This window comes from Epargyreus clarus, unplaced genomic scaffold (assembly GCF_041222505.1).
Source record: "Epargyreus clarus isolate Ecla_fem2 unplaced genomic scaffold, WU_Ecla_fem_2.2 ptg000004l, whole genome shotgun sequence".
NCBI lineage: Eukaryota > Metazoa > Arthropoda > Insecta > Lepidoptera > Hesperiidae > Epargyreus > Epargyreus clarus.
The window spans coordinates 386,666-408,505 of NW_027332212.1; the positions used below are offsets into that span (position 1 = coordinate 386,666).

The 21,840-nt window shown below is 33.8% G+C and overlaps 1 protein-coding gene and 1 long non-coding RNA gene across 2 annotated transcripts in view; one reads left to right on the forward strand and one right to left on the reverse strand.

The window, feature by feature from the left end:
* The window catches only part of LOC140757217 (putative inorganic phosphate cotransporter), a 43,327-nt gene continuing 21,487 nt past the window's right edge, over positions 1 to 21,840 (forward strand). Inside the window, exon 1 of the mRNA XM_073092752.1 lies at positions 1 to 344. Coding sequence (XP_072948853.1) covers positions 305 to 344 — 40 coding nt within the window. The 5' untranslated portion in view covers positions 1 to 304. The remainder of the gene's footprint in view (positions 345 to 21,840) is intronic.
* On the reverse strand, positions 9,935 to 13,736 carry LOC140757219 (uncharacterized). Its single transcript, XR_012103950.1, has 2 exons — positions 10,263 to 13,736; positions 9,935 to 10,169 (listed from the first exon to the last, which is right to left on the reverse strand). It is a non-coding gene; the product is annotated as an uncharacterized LOC140757219 (long non-coding RNA).

Genomic DNA, 21,840 nt, shown 5'->3' on the forward strand with positions numbered 1-21,840 from the left:
CCAAGGCGGCGCCCTTGATGTTCAGTTCCGATTCGAACGCAGTTATCGAACTGTTACACGACTGTGAAGACGAAACGAATTCGAAAATTAAAAATATACACAATTTTATTTTAAGCACTTGATAAACGAATTCTAATTTTGTGCGCGGAATTTCTTATAAAAAAACGAAAAAATTTGGTTGCTGTTAATCATTTTTCTGTGAAAATTTTTATTATAGAGTTTCAATTAAATAAGTAATTTTAAATAATTTGAAGATAGAAAAACATTATTTATAACAGACTTTTTACTGTTAATTTGTGACAAAATGGGTGTAAGTGACGTGCAAGATGCTGCGCCAAAGCCTGGTAAGTGGTATTTTTCAACACATTTTTTTTGCTATGCGACTTTCTTTAACAACGTTACTATACATACAGGCACGTAAAACTTGTTATGAACATTCCTTTACACTGTTATGTTTCAGTAAGTGAAATTCCCCCTAGAGGTTTATAGAGACTCTACAAGGGGGTTGTGGATAGTCGTGAAGGATAAGTAGGGAAAATAATGTTCAATAGGCTATTTTACAAAATTTACTTACGTATAAGAGAAAGAGATAATGTTAATTAAGTGGTATTCGTTGGTAATTTATTATATATTTGACCTGTACATAATTATGAATATTAATAAATAGCTGTAGTGTCCTGATGTTGATAACATTTTTTCATGGAATCGTGCAATGAAAAATATTAAAAAACAATGGCTTACACCATAAAATTCGTATTTGTAAAATAATTTTTTTTTACGATTTAAAGAAATATATTTTTTAAAATTTCATTGCAAATTTTCTTGAATATAAATATGATCACTTTAAAAGAAATCGAAAAACACCTGAAAACTATCACGCGTACAAACATATGTCTGTTGTAACCATTTATTATACTTATCAACCTTTAAGGCACATTGACCCCTGTTCAACGTTCTACCTTAAATAGTGTATAATAGTTATAATTAAAAAGTAATAATTGCTGTTTATAAATTAACATAACACATTGAATTGTCACTCATTTTAAAATTTATTTATATTTTAATAGATGTACGCATAAGGTCGGTACACAAAAGCAGTGATAGCCTAGTGATTAAGAAACTCTGCCTCTTGATTGAGGGGTCCCAGGTTCAAATCTGATTTTACAAAGTTTTGTACGTATTTGAAAATAATTGTCACTTGCCTAAACGGTAATGGAAAACATCGTGAGGAAACCTGCATATCTGAGAAATCTTAAAAAAAAATGTTTTCAAAGGTATGTGAAGTCTACCAATTTGCACTTGGCCAGGGCGGTGAACTATGGCCTAATCCGTCTCATTCTGAGGGGAGACCCGTTCCCAGAAGTGGGACAGTTGGGTTGTTATGATGACGTAGAAGGTTCTATTTATATCTACATATTTAACGTGTCGTGTCAGACGAAATCTTATTTTCTGCACATAATTTTGGCACATTCAGGTATGGTCCGTGTCGGCGTCGTCTCGTTACAGAACTTACACGTTGTATCGAATTATATGATTTATTGCCACTGACTGTGTCTTATATTTGGATGTCTGGTAATATACTCGTAAATTTACATTTACCATGACAACAAAGCAGTTGTGCAAATTTCAATAAGACTACGTATGTGTAGCTATATACCTACCATACCTTAATGTCTTAAAATTTAATTTTTCTCTTGATGTCGTCGTCATTAACTCATTACTGTCCCACCTGCACTAGTCTCCTCTCAGAATGAGAAGAATTAGGCCATAGTCCACCGCGCTGGTCAAGGCGTATTGGTAGACTTAACATACCTTTGAGATTTTTTATAGATCTCGGAGGTGTGGAGGTTTCCTCACGATATTTTCCTCCATCGTGATATCAAGTGTTAATTAATATCAAATACGCATATAACTTTGAAAACTCAGAGGATTTGAACCTCGGACCGTTCAATCGAGTGGCCGACTTTCAACCAAGAGGCTACTGCTGCTTCCGCACGATCGTTTGATCTGCTGCATTTGGTCACGGTATCAAAAACTGCATGAATACTGCACCGAGTTTATCCCAATTATCGCGAACTCCGAGAGTCCAAAAGTAGCTGCGACCGACGTGTGCAGTGATGTTTGATACCCGCGTTTCATCGTTGTATCTAACTTCCGAAAATCAGCTAAATTGTCCATCAATCAAACTCAGTCTAAAATCAGCATATCTGCTGAGGCACCTTTGGAGCACAGTGGTGAAGTACACTCCAGAAGTGCGTTAGAATACCGAGCCATGAAAACCACTTTTCACGTTATCTTTTTACTATTACAAAGTAAGTACTTAGTTTTCATATCGTTAGTACGTACGCAATTATCCATGTACACTTGAGCGTAATCTAGTAAGTGTACGCATAACGTAAATGAAAGTAAACTAATACTTGAGTTAAAGTGTTTAATTTATTGTAACATAACATTGACCGACTAACACAACATACTAATTAAAATAGTAGGTCTAGTATAAAACTGAACAAAAATGTCTTATATAATTTAAATGAGCTATAGGAAAGAATATTGACGAGTGGTACATATTTTATATATTTCGAAAAAATCGACTTAGCGTCCGTATACATACAAAGGCTAATAAATAGTCCCCGAGAAACATTTGACAGTGGTTACCATTGGCTAATGACTACAACTACGAATTGCTTAAGCAATAGAGGCCAATCGCCGGTCAGCCTAAGAGTACTAAATTACTAAAGAGTAAAAATTTACTAATACTTACATTAATTACTATATTAATTACATAATAACTTTGAAAAATCAGAAGTGCGTGCCTGAGATTTGAACTTAGGACCCCACGATCAAGTTTCTTAGGCACTAGGCTATCACTGCTTCTGTAACTGTGTCACTGACTGTAACAATATAAATATAATATAAGAAGAAGATATTCATGAATGAATTTTATATTTAACTACGCTGATTTAGTGTGCGCAGTGTACTCAATTATAAAACACATTAATGAAGTAGGTTGCATAAAACCTAATGTAATGACAATTTAGGATCATTTTATTTACACGTTTTAAGGCACAATACAACAGCTTGAGATCAATTTTAAGACAGATATAGTGTTTGAAAAATAATTATATTTGACATTAATGATGATATGAAAAAACATTATGAGCCTATCCTATGTCCGATTTTTTTCTAATTTTTTTTGCAAAAGCTGGTAGCTCTACTAATCTGCATTTATTGAGCAAGGTGGACTATATCCCAAAAAGTTAAAACTTAAAGATTGTCAAGTTTAATATGTAATTTTCACCGTTTCCGGTATCATCTTACTTAGTAACGCATCTTTCATCCTAGCAACAGTCAAAACCAACATTAGCTATACATCTGTCAGATCACAATAGTAATTGTTGTTTAGATCAGTTTAGATATACAAACAAACAGACGCATTTCTGCCCTGACGTGCATATTTGCCACTTGCGATAAGTCTGCTTTTACACGAGTAAAATAATATCAATTTTATCTTAATTTTAATGTTAAGAGGAATCGATCACAAACGCGTTACTGCTTCTAAGGAGTAGGTTACAATTTCTGTAATAAGTATCTCTGCGTTACTAAATCCTTGAAATTGTAAAGTGAACACTGCTGCATACTACACTGATGATGAAAAATATTTTTTATTTAATAACATTAGACTATACGGCATGCATTCCACCTGATGGTAAGAGGCTACTGCCGCCCATGGACATCTGTAATTATCTCCACAGAAGATAAGATTCTTATCCGACGTTGGTAGCAGTTGCTACCCTTGAGGAGTACTCCGCATATCCTTCAAAGTGAAACACAGTGGCGCTTAACAATGCTTTTATTGATCAGAAATAGGTGTGGCGGCGCTATTTTAAGGGTCGAACCACAGAGGGTTTTAGCACTTTCTTAGTTGTAGCAGAGTATTTCCGTAGTCGAAAGACGGAAGTGTCTATCACTGTAAAGTCTACTAAAAGGATAATCTAGCTACTCGCACAATTTGCAATCGGCCTAATACCACCGATATCACAGTCACATCACGCGTGGCTACGTGTGGCATTACCATTATGTTGCGGTCCACATCGCATACATTATGAGAGTTCGTGTTATTCATGGTGACATCTATTTCTATATAATATACAAATTAATGAAATATTTCTAATGATAATATTGATTAATAAATTACATTTCAACTAAAAAATAATGATGTTATAAATATTGTTTCGTTTTAAAAAAAGGGATTCTATCGGGAAACGACAAATGTTTGATATTAGTTAAAAATAATTACCTTGATTCAAACCTTTGAAGATAGTCTTTTACACCTTTGAGAATGTTTCTTAGATAACATCGGTCACGTAGATTACCTCACAATGTTTTCAGTTATCATCAAGAATGTAGATAATCATTTTTTATACACATCAATAAACTGACAAAATTCAATTTAATAGAAATAAATAAGCGAAGTGAAACAACTATGACTCCATTTCCCAGGTTTAAATATTTTCATATTTTACTTCATTAATACACATTTGACATGTCAATAAAGTAAACTTTTCTTTAGTTTCAAAGAAATAAAACCTATTTTTTCACCATTTTACGTAATATGAATTCTAATGAGATGAAATTAGTTCACGAAGATAAATCGAGATAATAATTATTGAGAGAAATTAAATAGAAACTCGTGGCCTTCAACAATCTTTATTACTTCAAATATTATTATTATAATAAGTTACAGAAATAGCTTTAGTGGACTACAAATTAAATTACTGGCGTTATATTTAGTGGACCGTAAAATTTTGAACGTAACCAATCCAAGCAATCATAACGTTTTATAGATAAGGAAAGAATGTTTGCGATCTTTTAATTTAAATCCATATCGAACCTTAAATAATATTATTCTCTTTGGAGATCCTTTTTGTTTTGAGGGCAGATCTTTTAAAGAAAGAATACAAGTGAAGTAGAAAGTAGTTCAAAAACCCCTTGGGTATCCTCATTTCTGATACCAACCCCGGCATATCAAATAGAACGCACCGATACTTCCCGTGTGTGGTGCCCCTTTTACTTAGGGCATGTAGCCCTCAATTTACGATTCGACTCTAACATCTGATTGTAGCCACAACTAATTGCCATCTTCAAAGAGTCATGGGCCTGAAATAGTAATAATTTTAAAATTTATTAAATATCTTACTTTGTAAAATTTATTTACTTTAAAAACATTACCTAGCAAAATATACTGTAGGTACAAAGACTCTATTTAAAATCCATTTACTTTTCAGCACTGCAACAATACTTACGTAACATATTTCATATTATGTTTAAGGTTACTGCAACAATAAAAACAAAAATATATCGTAAATTTCTATGTACATATACATAATTGTATGTACATATACATATACATAATTGGTACTTCCGTCCTTAGCCCGGTATTATTTTTCAATCGTAAATAATATCAAGAGGTCTTCAAAACCAGGTTTTTGGTTTTAACAAAGGGACGTTTAGTTCATAAAATATAATTTATTTTCCTAGCAGATCATTATTCCTCACTTATGTGCAATGTTACCTTCATTTGTTTGTTCGTAAACAAACAAACAATATAATTTGATTTAAGATAACATTATAAGTTGCACCTATTTGCTACAAATTGTTAAATTAGTCATTAGGAATTTAGCATATTATAATATATCATTATGACAGTAATCGGTCGGTCATAGTCCTTTTCATTTAATAAAACTCTAAAGCTTCAGCTTATAATTTAGCAGTAATAGCCCAGTAGTTAAAAAACTCGGCCTCTTGATCGAGGATTCCGAGGTTCAAATCCCAGGCTATGATTTTCAAAGATATTTGCGTATTAGAAGTTTATTATCACTCTTTAAACGGTTTTAAACGGGGAAGGAAAACATCGTGAGGAAACCTGCATACCTGAGAAATCATAAAATAAAAGTTTTCAAGAGCATACGTAGAAGAGCATAAGAAGTCTACCAATACGCACTCGGCCAGCGCGGTGGACTATGACTTAATCTTTCTCATTCTGAGAGGTGACACGTGCCCTGCAGTGGGACAGTCATGGGTCGGTCATGATGATCAGTGGCCTTATGAGCAGTTTGATAACAATTAAACTGATGGCTTATAACTCGTACTGTATTCCATCAATCTACATCGGTTATATATCGGAAGTAAGCTCCAGAAATTGTGACGACATAAGAAAAGTTTCAGACCATTAATAACTTTATTAAATCGCACAAAACCTTTACGCAGTTTTAATCAGCTAAATTCCTCATTATCAAGGACCTAGGAGGAACAGGATTATGTCCAGTTTATTCCAATTTAGGGGATCATTTAAACTTATTGCTCGCCTTAATTAACATTCGTTGGATAAGATGAGGAAAGGTTTGAAACCCCTCGACTAAATTAGTCATTTAATGTACTTCTACACAGATTATGATAGGATCATATTTGTAAGCCATTTTTAATACATTTATTAGACTCACCCAACTTGAACTTTGTTTCATAAAAATAGAGATTTTGTGATTAGGGCTCTATTACCATGTATCAAAGCGTCCAAAATTTCGAGAGAGTAGTGTTCACCTGCAGAAGTAATTACAGTCCTACTTCACGTCCCATTAATATATTGAGCAGGTTACCTAGATTATTTAAAGTTAGGTGATTAAGATGTCTAGAAGATTGGACATCAGCAAATATCATGTGATGTTATTCATTCACTGTTACGGCATTATTTTTTTCTGCCAGGCTCGTCATTCCATAGTGACGATAAGTATTTTATAGGTACTCGTCGTTTTACCACGCCTTTTATATCACGATACCACGATACATTATAGAATAAATAACAATTAACCACAGCAGTGTGACGATGAGTATGTTTTCCTTGACGTCAGGCCTCTGGTTTAATACACCTTTTATATTATCAGAATTGTGTGGTATCAATTAAAATTGCCAAAATAATTACGATATTGTCATTTTGTTTTTGCTAGTACACTTGTGTAGTTTAAATGTAGGGACTTGTCCCAATTGGAATAAATAAAATTTTATTTTTGACCTAAATAATATGTTAAACCAATTAAACTAAATAATGCCATCAAAAACAATGCTTGTAAAAAGATCCAAGTCTCGCCATTCAATTCTTCTACCGTAAAAAGTCTTGAGATCTATGTAATACCAAGCCGGTAATGTATGCAGTCCCTACTTAAGGGACCTTCTGTCTTAAGGTATTATCTCACTATCTAACCTAACAACATCTCATGGGACCATACCAATATTTAAAATCTTTTATGTTCTAAATAAATTAACGTGGCAATCGTACTGCAAGTCACATTGTGTTTTCATCTTATCATATCGCATCACACAAGTACGATTGCCACGTCAATTTATTTAGAACATAAAATATTTTTAAAATTGGTATGGTCCCATGAGATGTTGTTAGGTTAGATAGTGAGATAATACCTTAAGACAGAAGGTCCCTTAAGTAGGGACTGCATACATTACCGGCTTGGTATTACATAGATCTCAAGACTTTTTACGGTAGAAGAATTGAATGGCGAGACTTGGATCTTTTTACAAGCATTGTTTTTGATGGCATCTCATTCCTTTTTGTAGATATTTCTACTCTTTTCCTTTCCGGTACCTTCCACTAGTTGAATCTCAACAACAGATTTTTTAAAGGCAATTAAATTGTTTAGGTAGTCTTTGTAGTTATGTAAATAATCTTGCCATTCATCATCACTTTCATTCGAACATGACAATAAATTAAATCTAAAAAAGTTACTATTTTGACAACTGAAATTATGCCCGTTATCCTCAGGAAAAACTTCTTCTAAAAACATCTCTACTGATTGTGATTTATTTATTTATTTATTGGGATTTAACGTGTCTTCGTATTAAATAATCGACATCCCTTACTTTCTTCTGAATATCCGACAAAAATCATTGGTAATCTTTCACTGACTTCGTCGGACTCCGGTTTTTGATATAAACCACAGTATTTACTGCTCTTGCTCAAATTAGTTTCAATTTATAATAGACTTCTGACTTCTGAAATGAAATGAAATATTTATTTAATAATGATAACATTCGTTTTAGACTTCTCGCATATACAATAATAGTTCTGTTAGCTGTTTCAGCCACAACAATTTGTTTAGGGGTATACAGTATCGCCTTCTAATGTAGAATTCCATTTGTTGATAAGAAAATATTGAAAGCTCTATTACAAAATGTCGTCCCACCATCTGATCTCATACATTTGTTCGACTTGCTAGTTCCTTTTTCAACACTTTATATTTTTGAAATTTCTTAAAGACTCACTCTTATGTTTTAGAAAATAAACATTCATCGTGTCATTCGAGAATAATAGTCGATAAATAATAACATGTACCTTGAACCGTTGAGTGAACTAGCTTCCATGAGACTACATAAATCTGTATGTACGATCTCCAGTATATCGTTCGTTCGCGTTCAGAGGTTTGGAAATGGTTTCTTACTAGTCGTCATATCCGTCGGTAATGTTCATTATCAAGACCAGTCATAATATTCTTTAAAATTCGCATATATTCCGGATTAATATGGGCTAGTCTTCTATGCCAATATTTATTTGACATTGTCAAATTACATATCGGTGATTTGACAAATTGTATATATACCATTTACGTTGTGGCCAGTTGCGATGATAATATCCATAGAGTTACTAATAGTGCAACCATTTTTCAAGAAATTAACAGTAAATCCTTTTTCAGTAAGTTTACTCACCGCTAACAAATTCATACTTAAAATTATTTATATTAAAAAGGTTTCTTATAATAATTTCCACGTTTTTCCGGGTAGGTACTAACACAAAATAAAAACTAACAGAAGTCAATCTTCATACAAAGTGGGCTGAAGTAACGCACACGTAGACACCACTTACCGACTCGTTATCTCGGGGGGACTCGAGCGCATACGTGCGCGACTGTCAGTTCATTTCTGACACGCGTTTGTAACTGTTTTGTACAAGCAATGGAGCAAAATAAAATACCCTAATTGTGCAATGGACGGTTGTTTAAATTCAACGTTAAACTGTGGATTTTCGTTTTTTTATAGCTATCAATTATCAAGCCACTAGGAGCTGATATTTTTGGTGATCATGGCAAGAATATGTTATAAAGTGGATATCTAAGCTCGATTTATATAACAGTTTCCTATTTCGAATCATTTGAAACGAACTTAACTAAATTTTTGTAATATTGCGTTGAAATGTTACGTACCTAATATTACGTAAGTTGAAAACATGATTTTTTGTTCGTATATATATTGGTTTGTCTTTAATGCCATTTGGTAGGTTTATGTCTAAAACGGATAGGGCAAAAGGAATTGTGTAATTAGGGTAATCCGTTTAGAAGTTATTAGGGATTTTCTATTGTGAACATTGTAATTTTTTATGTGCTTACATATAAAAATTATTTTCATAGACATTTATTTATGCTCAATAAGGCCGAAAGGAGATGTTTCAAAATGTATGGGCTCCCGGCCACCTTTTGTACACTATATTAAAAATTAAGAAAACATGCAAAGAAGGGGGTTAATTTTCTTCAAATCATGTTCGTTTAATTGTTAAAAAACAATAATTTACACTTAAACTTGCAACACAACAGTGCAAAAACATCATGGCGGTAGTGATTACCATAATAATGTCATCTGTCATTCTATTTTAACTTACTATATACATTATATACTTTTTAATATATTTTTTACGCGAATGGGCGTAGATATATAAACATTGTATTATGTGTATTGAGAAACAAGGCCTATATTTGATAAACATTAATTATATTTACTTTCATAAATCTTGACTTAAAACAAACATACCAAAATATGTACTTCTATACCAATTTATTTTAGTTAAAACATTTAAGTGTGTAAATAAAACAACTTTAAGTACACATTTGATCATATTTTACTTACTCTTCACTTAGATACATTATTTATTCATTTTAAATATCTTCCCTTATCAATATTTTCATCCTGTGACGAGCTCAGCCCAAACATCAAACAATGGGCATAATGTGAGCGCAACTACCTACGAGTACGGTTCGTTGCCCAGCGATGCAGTTGCAATAATAACTGATTATTTTGTCATCCCAAGAATGTCCTAGTCTTGCTAATGTAATTATCTAAAAAAGAGAAATGTAAAAATATTAGCTTCTGTAGTTTAAAATTATTTACGATTATTTCACGATTAATACAACAACTGATGTATATTTTACCTGATGATATTGAATCCTTGTCAACACAATCCACAGCGATCGCACGAAAATCACAAGAGTCCATAAAACATAAGCTGGGTAAACAAGTAAGGTAGAATCACTCCATAATCGTAAGCAGCACAGAGCAGAAACATATTCAGGATTAAAATGGAATCTTCTCATCAGTACCTACATATTTATTCAACGTTTACATTGGAGTCCACTATTATAATATGTATATATCCACTTTTACGCATATCAAATTGACAACTTCTTCTTTTTTAATTTGACATGTCACTTACATCTATAAAACCAGATACTATTTAAAAGGTGGTTTTGTTATTATTGTTATAAATAATTAATTAAATTCAGAAATAATGACGGGATACCCAAAACAAAAGCCAGGTTGTAAAGTACTAAGGTAACAATAACTTTACGACAAAAACAGCGAAATACAGAATTACCGACATCCAAAGAGTATAGTAACCTATGTATGGGGTACACATAGGTTCCCGACATCGACAGTTTTGAAAACTTGACATTGACAGTATTCCGCCATTTTTAATATTTCAATGAGGATTGCTTATTTTAAATATTTTTAAACACGAATACTTTAGGTTATCAAAATATATGTGTATTTTTCTTCAATTATACAAATTATTCGTGTTTTTTAGTTATAATGTACATGAGATGGCCGAAAATGAAACATCTCCTTTGCCTAAACACTTGTTTCCTTGGAAACAAACTTATTATTATTTTATAATGCGGTGACAGTTGCTAAACCTCACGACAGTTATTGTATTTTTTGTATGTTACCGTTAGATTGTAGAATACGTTAGCATACACATTAACTAGGCTTAAGATTAGCTAGAAAATATGCAGATTAACTATGTAGTCAAAATTCGAAACATCTTTTCAGACTTATTCTTAGGGCTAAAACACATGCCTTTTTACGACGCGACGACGTATCGTGACACATAGCGACATCGTGCCGCAAAGCGATATTGTTTCGTGAAAATATACAATGTTTGTCGTAAATTCATGACACGACGACGCATCATGGCATGCACGGGTCGACGTCAAGGGGTGAAAATTGATACAATCTCGTTTTGTACTTTAGGTAATGGACAAGCTAATCTGCGTTTTAACTGATTTAGGCACATTAGCCGTAACATCTAGTTTTTTTCTCATGACATTTGTCAGAAATTCGGAATGTTTTTGATATTATATAACTTTTTAGGGTTCCATACCCAAAGGTTAAAACGGAACCCTATTTCTAAGCTGTCCGTTCGTCTGTCTGACATAGAGCTCTATTTCTGGAACCTTAATAGATAGAAATTTAAATTTTTTACGGAATATGTATAATGGCTTTAACAATAAGTACTAAAAGTAAAACGAAAAACTTTCAAATAAAGGAGAGTTGCCATACAAGGACCTTCTTTTTCTTTATAAGAAGGAAATCTTGAAAAGGTACTCGACGACGTGGGAGTGACGCCGGGTTATGTGGGACTTTAGCCGCACTAAAATCCTCCGGTGGCCGTCCTCAACGTTTGTTGGAGAACTCCGGGATCTCCGACTGAACGTAACAGAAGTCCTTTAAGCGCGATGCCTCGATCGAGCTCTGCCCTGGGAGAACAGTTTTCGCTCCTCCTAAACTATCCGGTGTTCACGACGGTATGCGACTACACATACCGCCGTCCTTCCCGGGGACACTTATTGGACGGTTCGAGCTCGCTGTTGCCACTCCCAACTTCGGAAGCCCCCTTGTAGTCGCTTCTTACGACAGGCACGGGATATCGTAACCCTTTTTTAGTCCAGGAACTACAGAGACAAACATATAAGGACCTGCTATTTTTTAGCGTTTTTCATTTGAAATGTTCACAATGCATTATATGGCTGCTATAACATCAATTAGTAAAAATAAAAATAAAATAAACAAATATTTTTGTGGTACGGAACCCTCAGTGTACGAGTTCGATTCGCACTTCACCCATTATTTGAATTGAATTTAAATTGAAGTTGGAATTGAAAACGTCTTTTATCTCGAGAATAAAAACAATTGACGTCGCCTATAATAGTAGGGGAGCCCAAGACGGGATTTCGAGAGTGACTCGAACGCGGCAGATTAAGATATGGGAGATACCTTACATCCTATAGAGTATCTTAAACTATCCATTTGGGGGGTTCAACCAGGGAAGTCCATTAATAAAAAATCGTATTATCTATAGTAGCTTAATTACATGCTGAAAACAATAAATTTATAATCTGATGGTTTGAGGGCGGCGTTAGGGAGTAATAAGGTTGCAAAAAATCTATACCTGGACATACTCGAGTGCGGTATTTTTTTTAATACAAAGGAAATAATGCTAGAAAATATGCACTATCTGATAGCGCCATTTATTAGCATGGATCCCTGGAAAGTAATGGTGTACAACAAACTAAAGGAAAAGGCAAATTTTATGGAAAATACATTATTCTTTATATATTCTCATTCTGTTTTTTTTTTCAAATCGTCAGTATAAAAAACCCCTCCACTAAATCGTCAGATGAAGGGTTATGATAAGTAAAACATCAGCTGGAATTTCCTGTATAATAATCTTACGCCCTCGAGTGTGTCAAGATAACGTTTTTTTTTTGCATTTTCGAAGAGTCACTGACAGTCTTTCGAATCGAATCGTCAGACTTTCGAATGGGGGACTCATCTGGGGTAACTTCATATCCCCTTTGAAAATCTAATGTGCTGGTTACTTTTTTTCCATTTTTACCTCTCGTATGGCTGTCCCCCTATGCAAACCAGCAGATAAACATATTTCCGGCATCAGAGATATATACTCTATCACTAACCTTCCGCGCCTTGAGTATGTCTGACTCTGCTTTTTACATTTTTCGAATCATCTAGAAACTATTTCCACGGTGAAACGAAAAATATCACACAACCTTTTCTTCACTCTAACGTGTAATCTACACAATCGTATACGTCCTATTGACGCTCGAGTTTCTACCCATTTAACATCATGGGCTCCCCTACTACTCGTACATTTCGCGGACAGAAACACAGATTCATTAACTGCAAATATAACTTTGTAATCCTATATAACTTATATAGGATACAAAGTTATTTAATGTAGTTGGTGTATCTAGATAACTGGACAGAAATTGCAAAATATTTTAGTTTTTCCATGAGTTATATACTAAACACTAATTGTACCCTCAATTTCAACCTTCTATGTCTGCTGGAAGTGCCTTAAACTTTTGATGATCGGTCAGTCAGTCAGTGAGTGAGTGACAAAATTACGAACTTTAACTACTTGTAATTCTTAAACTACTGGTTCAAATTGCATGAAATTTTAAATGTACCGTGTCTATACAATGCTTGCTTGGGTCCTGAAAATTCAGGCTTCTAGCTTCATATGCAACGAAGTTACAGGGGGTCAAAAATGGGCCGAATTGCTTCGGGAAAAGTATGGTACGGCCGTGCCGCTTCTTTTGGCTCGACTTGGCGGAGGCACTGCCGTGCCTCCAGATATATTAGGATTTTAGATTAAAAAAAAATATATTTATTTTATTATATTGAAGAGAAACCGTTGAAAAGGCCTTTTGGTAAATGTATGAAAATCTATATCTACATTTTTATACCTTAGGCATCATATTACGACACACTAAACTCCATAAAGTTAAAAATTCAAAAAATTTAAAATATTTTAAATTCAAAAAATTTAAAATAAACAAACAAAAAGTAATCTGAATACTAATTATTATTCAATTAAGTTCAATGCAGATCACCGAAGTGTCATGATGTCATTGACCACCGACAGTTTCGCTAAATCAGTCAAGGCCATCTTCAATCGACGACAAATGACTTTCAATCTTAACTTGAAGTCCGTTTGATTATAAATTGATTTTTGAGATGCCATTATTAAATAGTAAATACTATCGTGTTTATTATTGAATACTTTTTGGTAATTCTTCCGCATGAATGCATCTAGAGCTCCTATTACTACAACAACTACGTAACTATAAAATGGACATTGATTTTAAAACTAGAAGATAGATTAGTTGAATCTAACGGTAGCTCATATGTTAAATCCGTCAAGCCGGGCTGCAGGGCCAGCCAAAGCATTAAACGTACATACGCTCATAAACATACATACGCTCGATAACATTACCCTCCGTGGTGGCATAAAAACTCTAATGCCGTACAATTCTAAAAGTAGTTTTAATAAGATCTTATTAATTGTCACGTCATTAGTACGAACGAATAATTTATTCATTGAAAACAGAAAAAACGGAAACTATTTTTAATGACTCTTCGATAAAAGCCAATCGAATATATCGATCCAATTGTAACAAAATGCAAAAATATGTCTGTTTCAATTAATAGCAAAAACGCGGCGTAATGAGATCGCGACTTGACCTTGTGTACCTGAACGAGTGACATAGAAAGTGTAAACATACGTAAACTTGACTCAAAATTAAATAAAAAATCACTGAAGCAGTTAACTAGTTAGGTATACACCACACCCTTAGTATGAGTTTTTGCAAAAATTACTGTTTTTGTATTTGTTTACGTATTTGCCCATACATTTCCAATCAGCGCCCCTAGCGGACTGCATCAGAACTGATTGCAAATGTATGGGAACTACTTAAATAAAAAAAAAACAGTCACGTTCGTAAAAACGTAAAAAACTCATACTAAGGGTACTGGTCAGATTTTAAACAAACACGTTTTAATTATATAATTGTAAGACATATAATGTGAATTTGACAGTTCGCTAAGTTCGCACTCTCTTCTCGTCAATGTCGTTTCAATTCCGGTCTTTAGGACTCAAGATGTGTGTGCGTTTTGCATGCTTGTCTCATGAGGAACATTTTTATATAGAAGTAGCAGATGAGCATGCAGTCCACCTGATGATAAGTGGCTACTGCCCAAGGTCATCTGTTATCAACCCCAGACAGAAATAGATACCTACCATAGATGTGCCACTACCCCTGAGGTTTAAGCTGGATTTACTTCGGAAAAGTATGTCTACTTTACCCTTCAAACCAGAATACAGCAGGGCTTCACGTTACTGCTATTAGGTAGATACTTGTGTCGTAATACGTATGGCGATGGTGCCGCCGGAGCCAAACCACTAAGGGTTCTACCACCTTGTACTGAGTACGTATACTGAGAAGGGAAAAAAATGTTAACGCTTCTCGTGATCCGGAACCGAGCGTCCAAAATGTTTTAATCCGTAAGGGTCCGACATAAATGTTTCATTCCCCCGGGTTAGCCCGGTTGCCCGGACTAAAACGTGGATAAATTATTATTGAATAACTCAAATAAATTAATGTTAGAAATATAATTTATACGGAACTTGTGATTGTTATGGCTATTTAAAATTGATTATATCAAATCGGAACGGACTTAATTTCATATTTAATAGAAAAGTGATATGGTTATAATTTTAATTGGTTCATTCGTTAAAATATATTTTCCATAAAATATTGTCATCTTTGTAAGTCATTAATGACCGTTTGAAGGAAAATTCTGATAATTAATTTATTTACGATGCGCAGCGTGCCGGCATTTTTGATTATAGTCGTAATTGGCAAATACAAACGAATTTGAATTTGAACTAAAAATCTCATACTAAGGGTACAGAATTAAATGACAATATATAGAGATGACGTAACGGGCTCATATTATGAGTATAGTACATAATAATTCACGGTCACGGCACATAATGAACTCCGGTCATTTTCATGTTCATGTAAATGACATTTCAACTATACTAATGACCAACGGACGCGCTTGGTAGCCTTTAAGATAAATAGCGATGGATCATTTAAATAAATTCAACTGGCTTTATCGCTATGCTATTATTTTATGAAAAAATGCTCGGCATACGTCGCGCAAGTCCTGTTGTATACTGAGACGTCGCTAAATAAAGTTTGTGGCTGTGATAGCTGTGAAGTTGTAAACGCTGCATCTTATTCGCGAGGTCGAAAGTTTGATTCTAACGTGTGATTTTTTGAACATATGTGCGTATTGCTACTTCATGAAACTATTGTACGTTTATTATCTTAACAAAATATAATATAATACAATAACAATTCACTTACAATACCAGGGTGTGTTTATGCTCCTACTCATACATATTATTCACGGGTATACACTATATTCTTCAGATTGATAATATATTTTCAATAAGTAGATAAAAAATAGTTTATGTCGCCATGTGATGAGATAAATCAGTAGCTATCACTCTGAAGTATATCTTTGATATCAGTTATCGGGCGGAGATTTGTAGGTTATCTGTACACCTAGCAATAGAAACACCTGATTGTTTACGCCACGGGAACCTAGAAAACCCATTTCGTTGATAGATTGACAACATTGACATCAAGTTAAGATTAAAACTACTTCGCAACAATCCGCTACAAACATGTATGATGGTATATATTTTAAACCATGCAGTATGTACCACCCTCCCTCCCTCAAAGGATGCATGCAGATGCAAAAATTAAAAATATACACCACCAACACGTGTTTCGCTCCAAAACGGAGCATCATCAGGGTAAGTTGACTCTACGACGGTTAATCGCTAAGCTTAACTTACTTGACTTAGACTACAAATATGTAACTTGACGCTACATATTTGTAGCGGATTGTTGCGAAGTAGTTTTAATCTTAACTTAATAGCATAAGCCATGGATTTCCGCAAAGTAACGCCTGATACAATTAACTATCTAACATTGACATCTCGCACTTTATTTGAAAATTCTAATCCTATCTTAACTATACAGTTAAGATAGGATTGGCGTACGTCAATATAATACGATTCTAATTTATTAAAAAAAAACAAGCTGTGCCCCGCGGTTTCATCTGCGTTAAAAAGAAATCTAACAATATCAGAAACAAAAAATAATCGTCCAGACTAAGTGGTCTTTGAAATTTGCCTCCCGGGGCCGAATTTAATGTCAAGGTATTTTAGAATATACATGTAAAATAAAATATAAACGCTATTTTTGCCCCCTAAATGTTTTGTTATTCCATGTCAGATGCGTTTTTGTTATACCACGTTTTATATTGACTTCACGGAAACGCGGTCGAACGGGATAAAAAAATTCTTATGTCCGTCTCCTGGTTCTAAGCTACCTCTCCACCAATTTTTAGCCAAATCGGTTCAGCCGTTCTTGAGTTATAAATAGTGTAACTTACACGACATTCTTTAATATATATAGATTTGATTAAAAATAAAATAATAATATAATCTACTATGACTATTTACACTGTTGTTATTAGATAGAAATAGGTGTGACGGTGGTGCCGCACAAGTCGAAGCACAAAGAGTTCTATCACCTCAAATAAAAGTGACATTAGTAAATTAAGGACAATATAAAAAAAATAAGTAAATACAAGAAGCAGATGATACGCAACGACCATTTTTTTCAATGCTAGACAAAATAATTGTATTAATAGTAATTATTTGTACAGTTGTATATAAACGACTATAAAGTACTATGATTTCATTAGACCGTTTGTTTTGGCGTAATATTTGTAAAAGCATTATTATTAAAATTGTGTCTAACCTTTATAGGGCTAGAGATAAGCGTTCGAATAAAATCGAAAAAAATAAGTTAATGATTAATAACAATTACAATTACATAGTGTTGTCGGAAATAATTTTATACTCACGATATAATAGCGTAAAGAACATTGTAACATGTTAATCATAGCAATATGATAATGTTATTGTTAGAAAAAGTTACAAATATATTTCCTAATTTATGTTCATTTAGATTTATAGTGCTTACTACTAATTATTCGAGACATTAACTTTTTTAAGTTAATTCGTTGTTTATAATTATTTTACGACAAGTCTCTTTTATAAAAAAAAACCTACTAATTTCACATAATTTTAAACGTAACTATATATATTTGAAATTTATCCTCGCATACTTTATGAAAATAACGCACAACTACGAAAATAATGCGTAACGAGTGCTTTATGTGCCTTCCGAACTACGGTGAAATTTAGCCACTAATGCTCACCCATCAAACTACAGACCACGCCTGATGTTGCTTAACTCTACGATTTAACGCACCGCAAGGCCGCGCTTCACAACGCTTATCTTGCACAATTTCTGTTACTTTAGTTTACTGTAAAATTACTTCTAATGACTCCACTATTCGTATGCTCTGGGGTAATAGAAGTTAAGGTCCGTCAATTAAAACTAACGAGAACTTGCCCAAGAGGTCTGGAAACCAATTTCGCACATTCAAATTAAAATTTGAAACTAGTTGCGTTGATATTGTTATGCTAATGCTGTTAAAGGTCCGTTGCGACAGTTTTAGGGACCGCTATTGTTTCAGTAAATCCATTATTGAAATTCTTTAGAGCACGTCCTATGTTTGGTTTCATATAATTTAAGGATGCCTTACTACGTCCTACTTTCGAGTAAGTGTACTACGGATAGACTAACCTATGAAATATTACTTGAAAATTAATTTTCCACATAGTATTCAAAGAGGAAAATTAACTTATAACAATAGCAATTAAAATAGAAAATGAGTAGTCCACCCGATGATAAGTAGGTATTGCAACCTTCTTGGACTTCATGGACTTCTTTAGCCAATTACGTATAGAACAGGCATTCTTCTTGAAGCTGATCATAGATGCATTACTACTCCTGAGTAAGTTGGTCGGGATCCAGACACTTCCACTGAAGTGCAAGGACTCCTTCACCTTAGAAAAAGACGTGACGGTACCTCCCTGGTCGAACCCTGCTGTTTCTCCCTTTAAAACCTTTCCAGCCTTTTAGTTCTATAATAATAAAGCTTTGACCTTTTTTTTATAACATAGTAGTAGCAGACGAGCATGCAGTCCACCTGATGGTAAGTGGCTACTGCCGCCCATTGACATCTGTAATCAATCCCAGTTAGGATTAGATATTCCTACCTGAGATCGGCCACAGATGCGCCGCTACCCCTGAGGACTAAGCTGGAACGCCTCGGAAAAGTCTGTCTCCCTTACCACACCCTTCAAACCAGAACACAGCAGCCCTAACACTGCTGTTATTAGGCTGACCTAAATAAAAACAACTTAACTCTTAATATCCCGTACACAAATGATAAAAGGTAAGCTCATATCAAAGTATGTTCCCGTTATCTACACCGCAGTACAAATTCCTCGGTTTATTAACAGCAATAATCCCTTTGGGGGTTGTTTAGCCGGGTAGATAAAAGGCTATGCTCATAAAATTTTCTTAAGTTGCTATCATAATGTGGTTGACAAAGATAAAGTGTAGCTTGGGGAGGGAACTCATAATAATACAGTATGATAAGTAGATAGTATCTAGAATTATGTAGCTTGTGGCTACAACTCATATGATTACATTTTATGCGATAAAACTAAAAAACGTCAACAATTCACTTGATAATAAGTGTTTACTGTCATTGATATTACAAAGAAAAGCATTTATTGGTTCCTTTTTTATAGGATTTAGTAATAAATGATCAATTTTAACCAATTTTTGCCTAACAAAGTTAGAAATTTGACAATTAATACCTGAAAAATTGAAAAAATACATTTGAACACTGAGAATATACTTTATTTCTTCTTTGGATACACAATAACTGCAGTTTCTTCGATCTAAAATAACAGGTGTAACGATGACACCACATGGTTTCGCCCAATCTTTGCCAAACCCTATCATGCTTGATAACGTCATGATAAAAACAAACACGGCTCATATTTTATCAGGTGTGTTGACGTTTCAAAAATTTATGGCACGCGATGAAATAGGTTTAATCTGACAATGTCCTATTATAGATAAAATCAATCTACACATTTGTAAACCTAAGATCGAAATTTCTGTCAATTACAAATGTCAAATTCAATCTTTGGTAGGCAAAACGTACATAATTCGACAAGCAGATTTTATTGAAATAGGATGCAATCCTTTTTCTATTTTTCTGTTGGAGAAGTTGATTCCTCGTATCACAAACTTGCATTTTCGGCATTTCAATATGTCACGTAAACTACGAAGTATTATCACGAATTGGTCTGTTTGTTTTTTATAATAGGAATTTAATTTATCTCTTACTAGCTGACCTGGCAAACGTTGTGTTGTCATATAATTAAAAAAATGTTAAGGGTGAACAACCCTTATCACCGATACCGATTCTCTATCACCTTATCACATATACCGATTCTCAGAGCTACTGAATATGTATATAAAATTTGGTGAAAATCGGTAAAGCCGTTTCGGAGGAGTACGGTAACTAACATTTTATTTTAATCCTATTGGTGAATGATAAAAAGAAATTATACTGTCCGGTGATAATAGCAATCGGTAACAATCTAAATAATATTTATGATAGGATTTCCTAGTATCTTTGTAAATATGATAATACTATATGCATAAATATGTTATCTAAGTGCTTACGTATGTAAATTAAATTTTATCAAATCCTAATGATTAGCTAATTCTAGTTTTATTAAAGTTGCATAAGACGTTCATCATTCTTCTTTTTAAAAGGTTCAGGTATATCTTAAGTAAATTTTTGAAATAACTTACTCAGGATATTGTAAATTGTAAATTGAAAATATTGTCAAGAGCGCTGTATTTCCGGTAGAACCGTTCTACTACCTTTCAAAGCAGACTCTGTAGGCTTTACAATTCTCGTATTAAACCTCCAAAATTCATTAGCTCTATTTAGTTAATGCTCCGTAAAACTCCGTAAGACTTAACTAAGTACTACGGACAAACATTGGCAAAATTTATAGTAAAAAATAATCCTAATCTTCAAATCGATAGCTCAAATAGCAGTTATTAATTTCGTTATCAAGCGATAATGAAAATGATAGCTAGTCTTTTCCGGACCCTCATAGCGGATATACGCTGGTTGTGAGTACTCAGTCTCACTTGACCCCGTGGTCATTTGCGAATCGAAATATCCATAGTGACTGTAGTAAATATCACGACATGTCGCAAAAATTTGCTTTACTCTTGGCATAAGAATTATACCTCGAAGTAAAGTCGTGTTGAACAGTGAGCGGATTCTATAAAGTAACATTATAAGGTTTTATTATTTTCTAATTTCAAAATGGTTTTTAAAGTTCCAAGCAATCTGAAAAATCGGAAAAGCGATGGAGACCGCGTCCGACAAAATGTTGATGTGTTGACGTGTGATTATGACAGTAAGAGCAATTTTTTTTAAATTTGAATTTGATGAATTTTGTCTTTATAAATCATGCACATTAAAGAGAGCAAGAAAGATTTGTATTGCCATTATACTATAAAATTTCCATGACTATAAAAATCCGGTTACTTAAAACTTATGCAAACGCTTACTATTGGACGCAGCTTTTCACACTTATCCTAAGCCGCCCGTTGTCCAATTCATTTTAAACAGCGAATTTAAAGTAGTGTCGCTGTGGACACCAGCAATTTAGTGTTTGAGTAAATTTGATTACTTAAACGACTAAATAACTTCTTCCCTGTGAACTTAGGAGTGTGTCAAGGTTGGCATTACGTCATTAATATTATATCTGCGACTAAAGACATTGAATTGAGTAATAGGAACTACTGTAGTAATGAACTGGATATT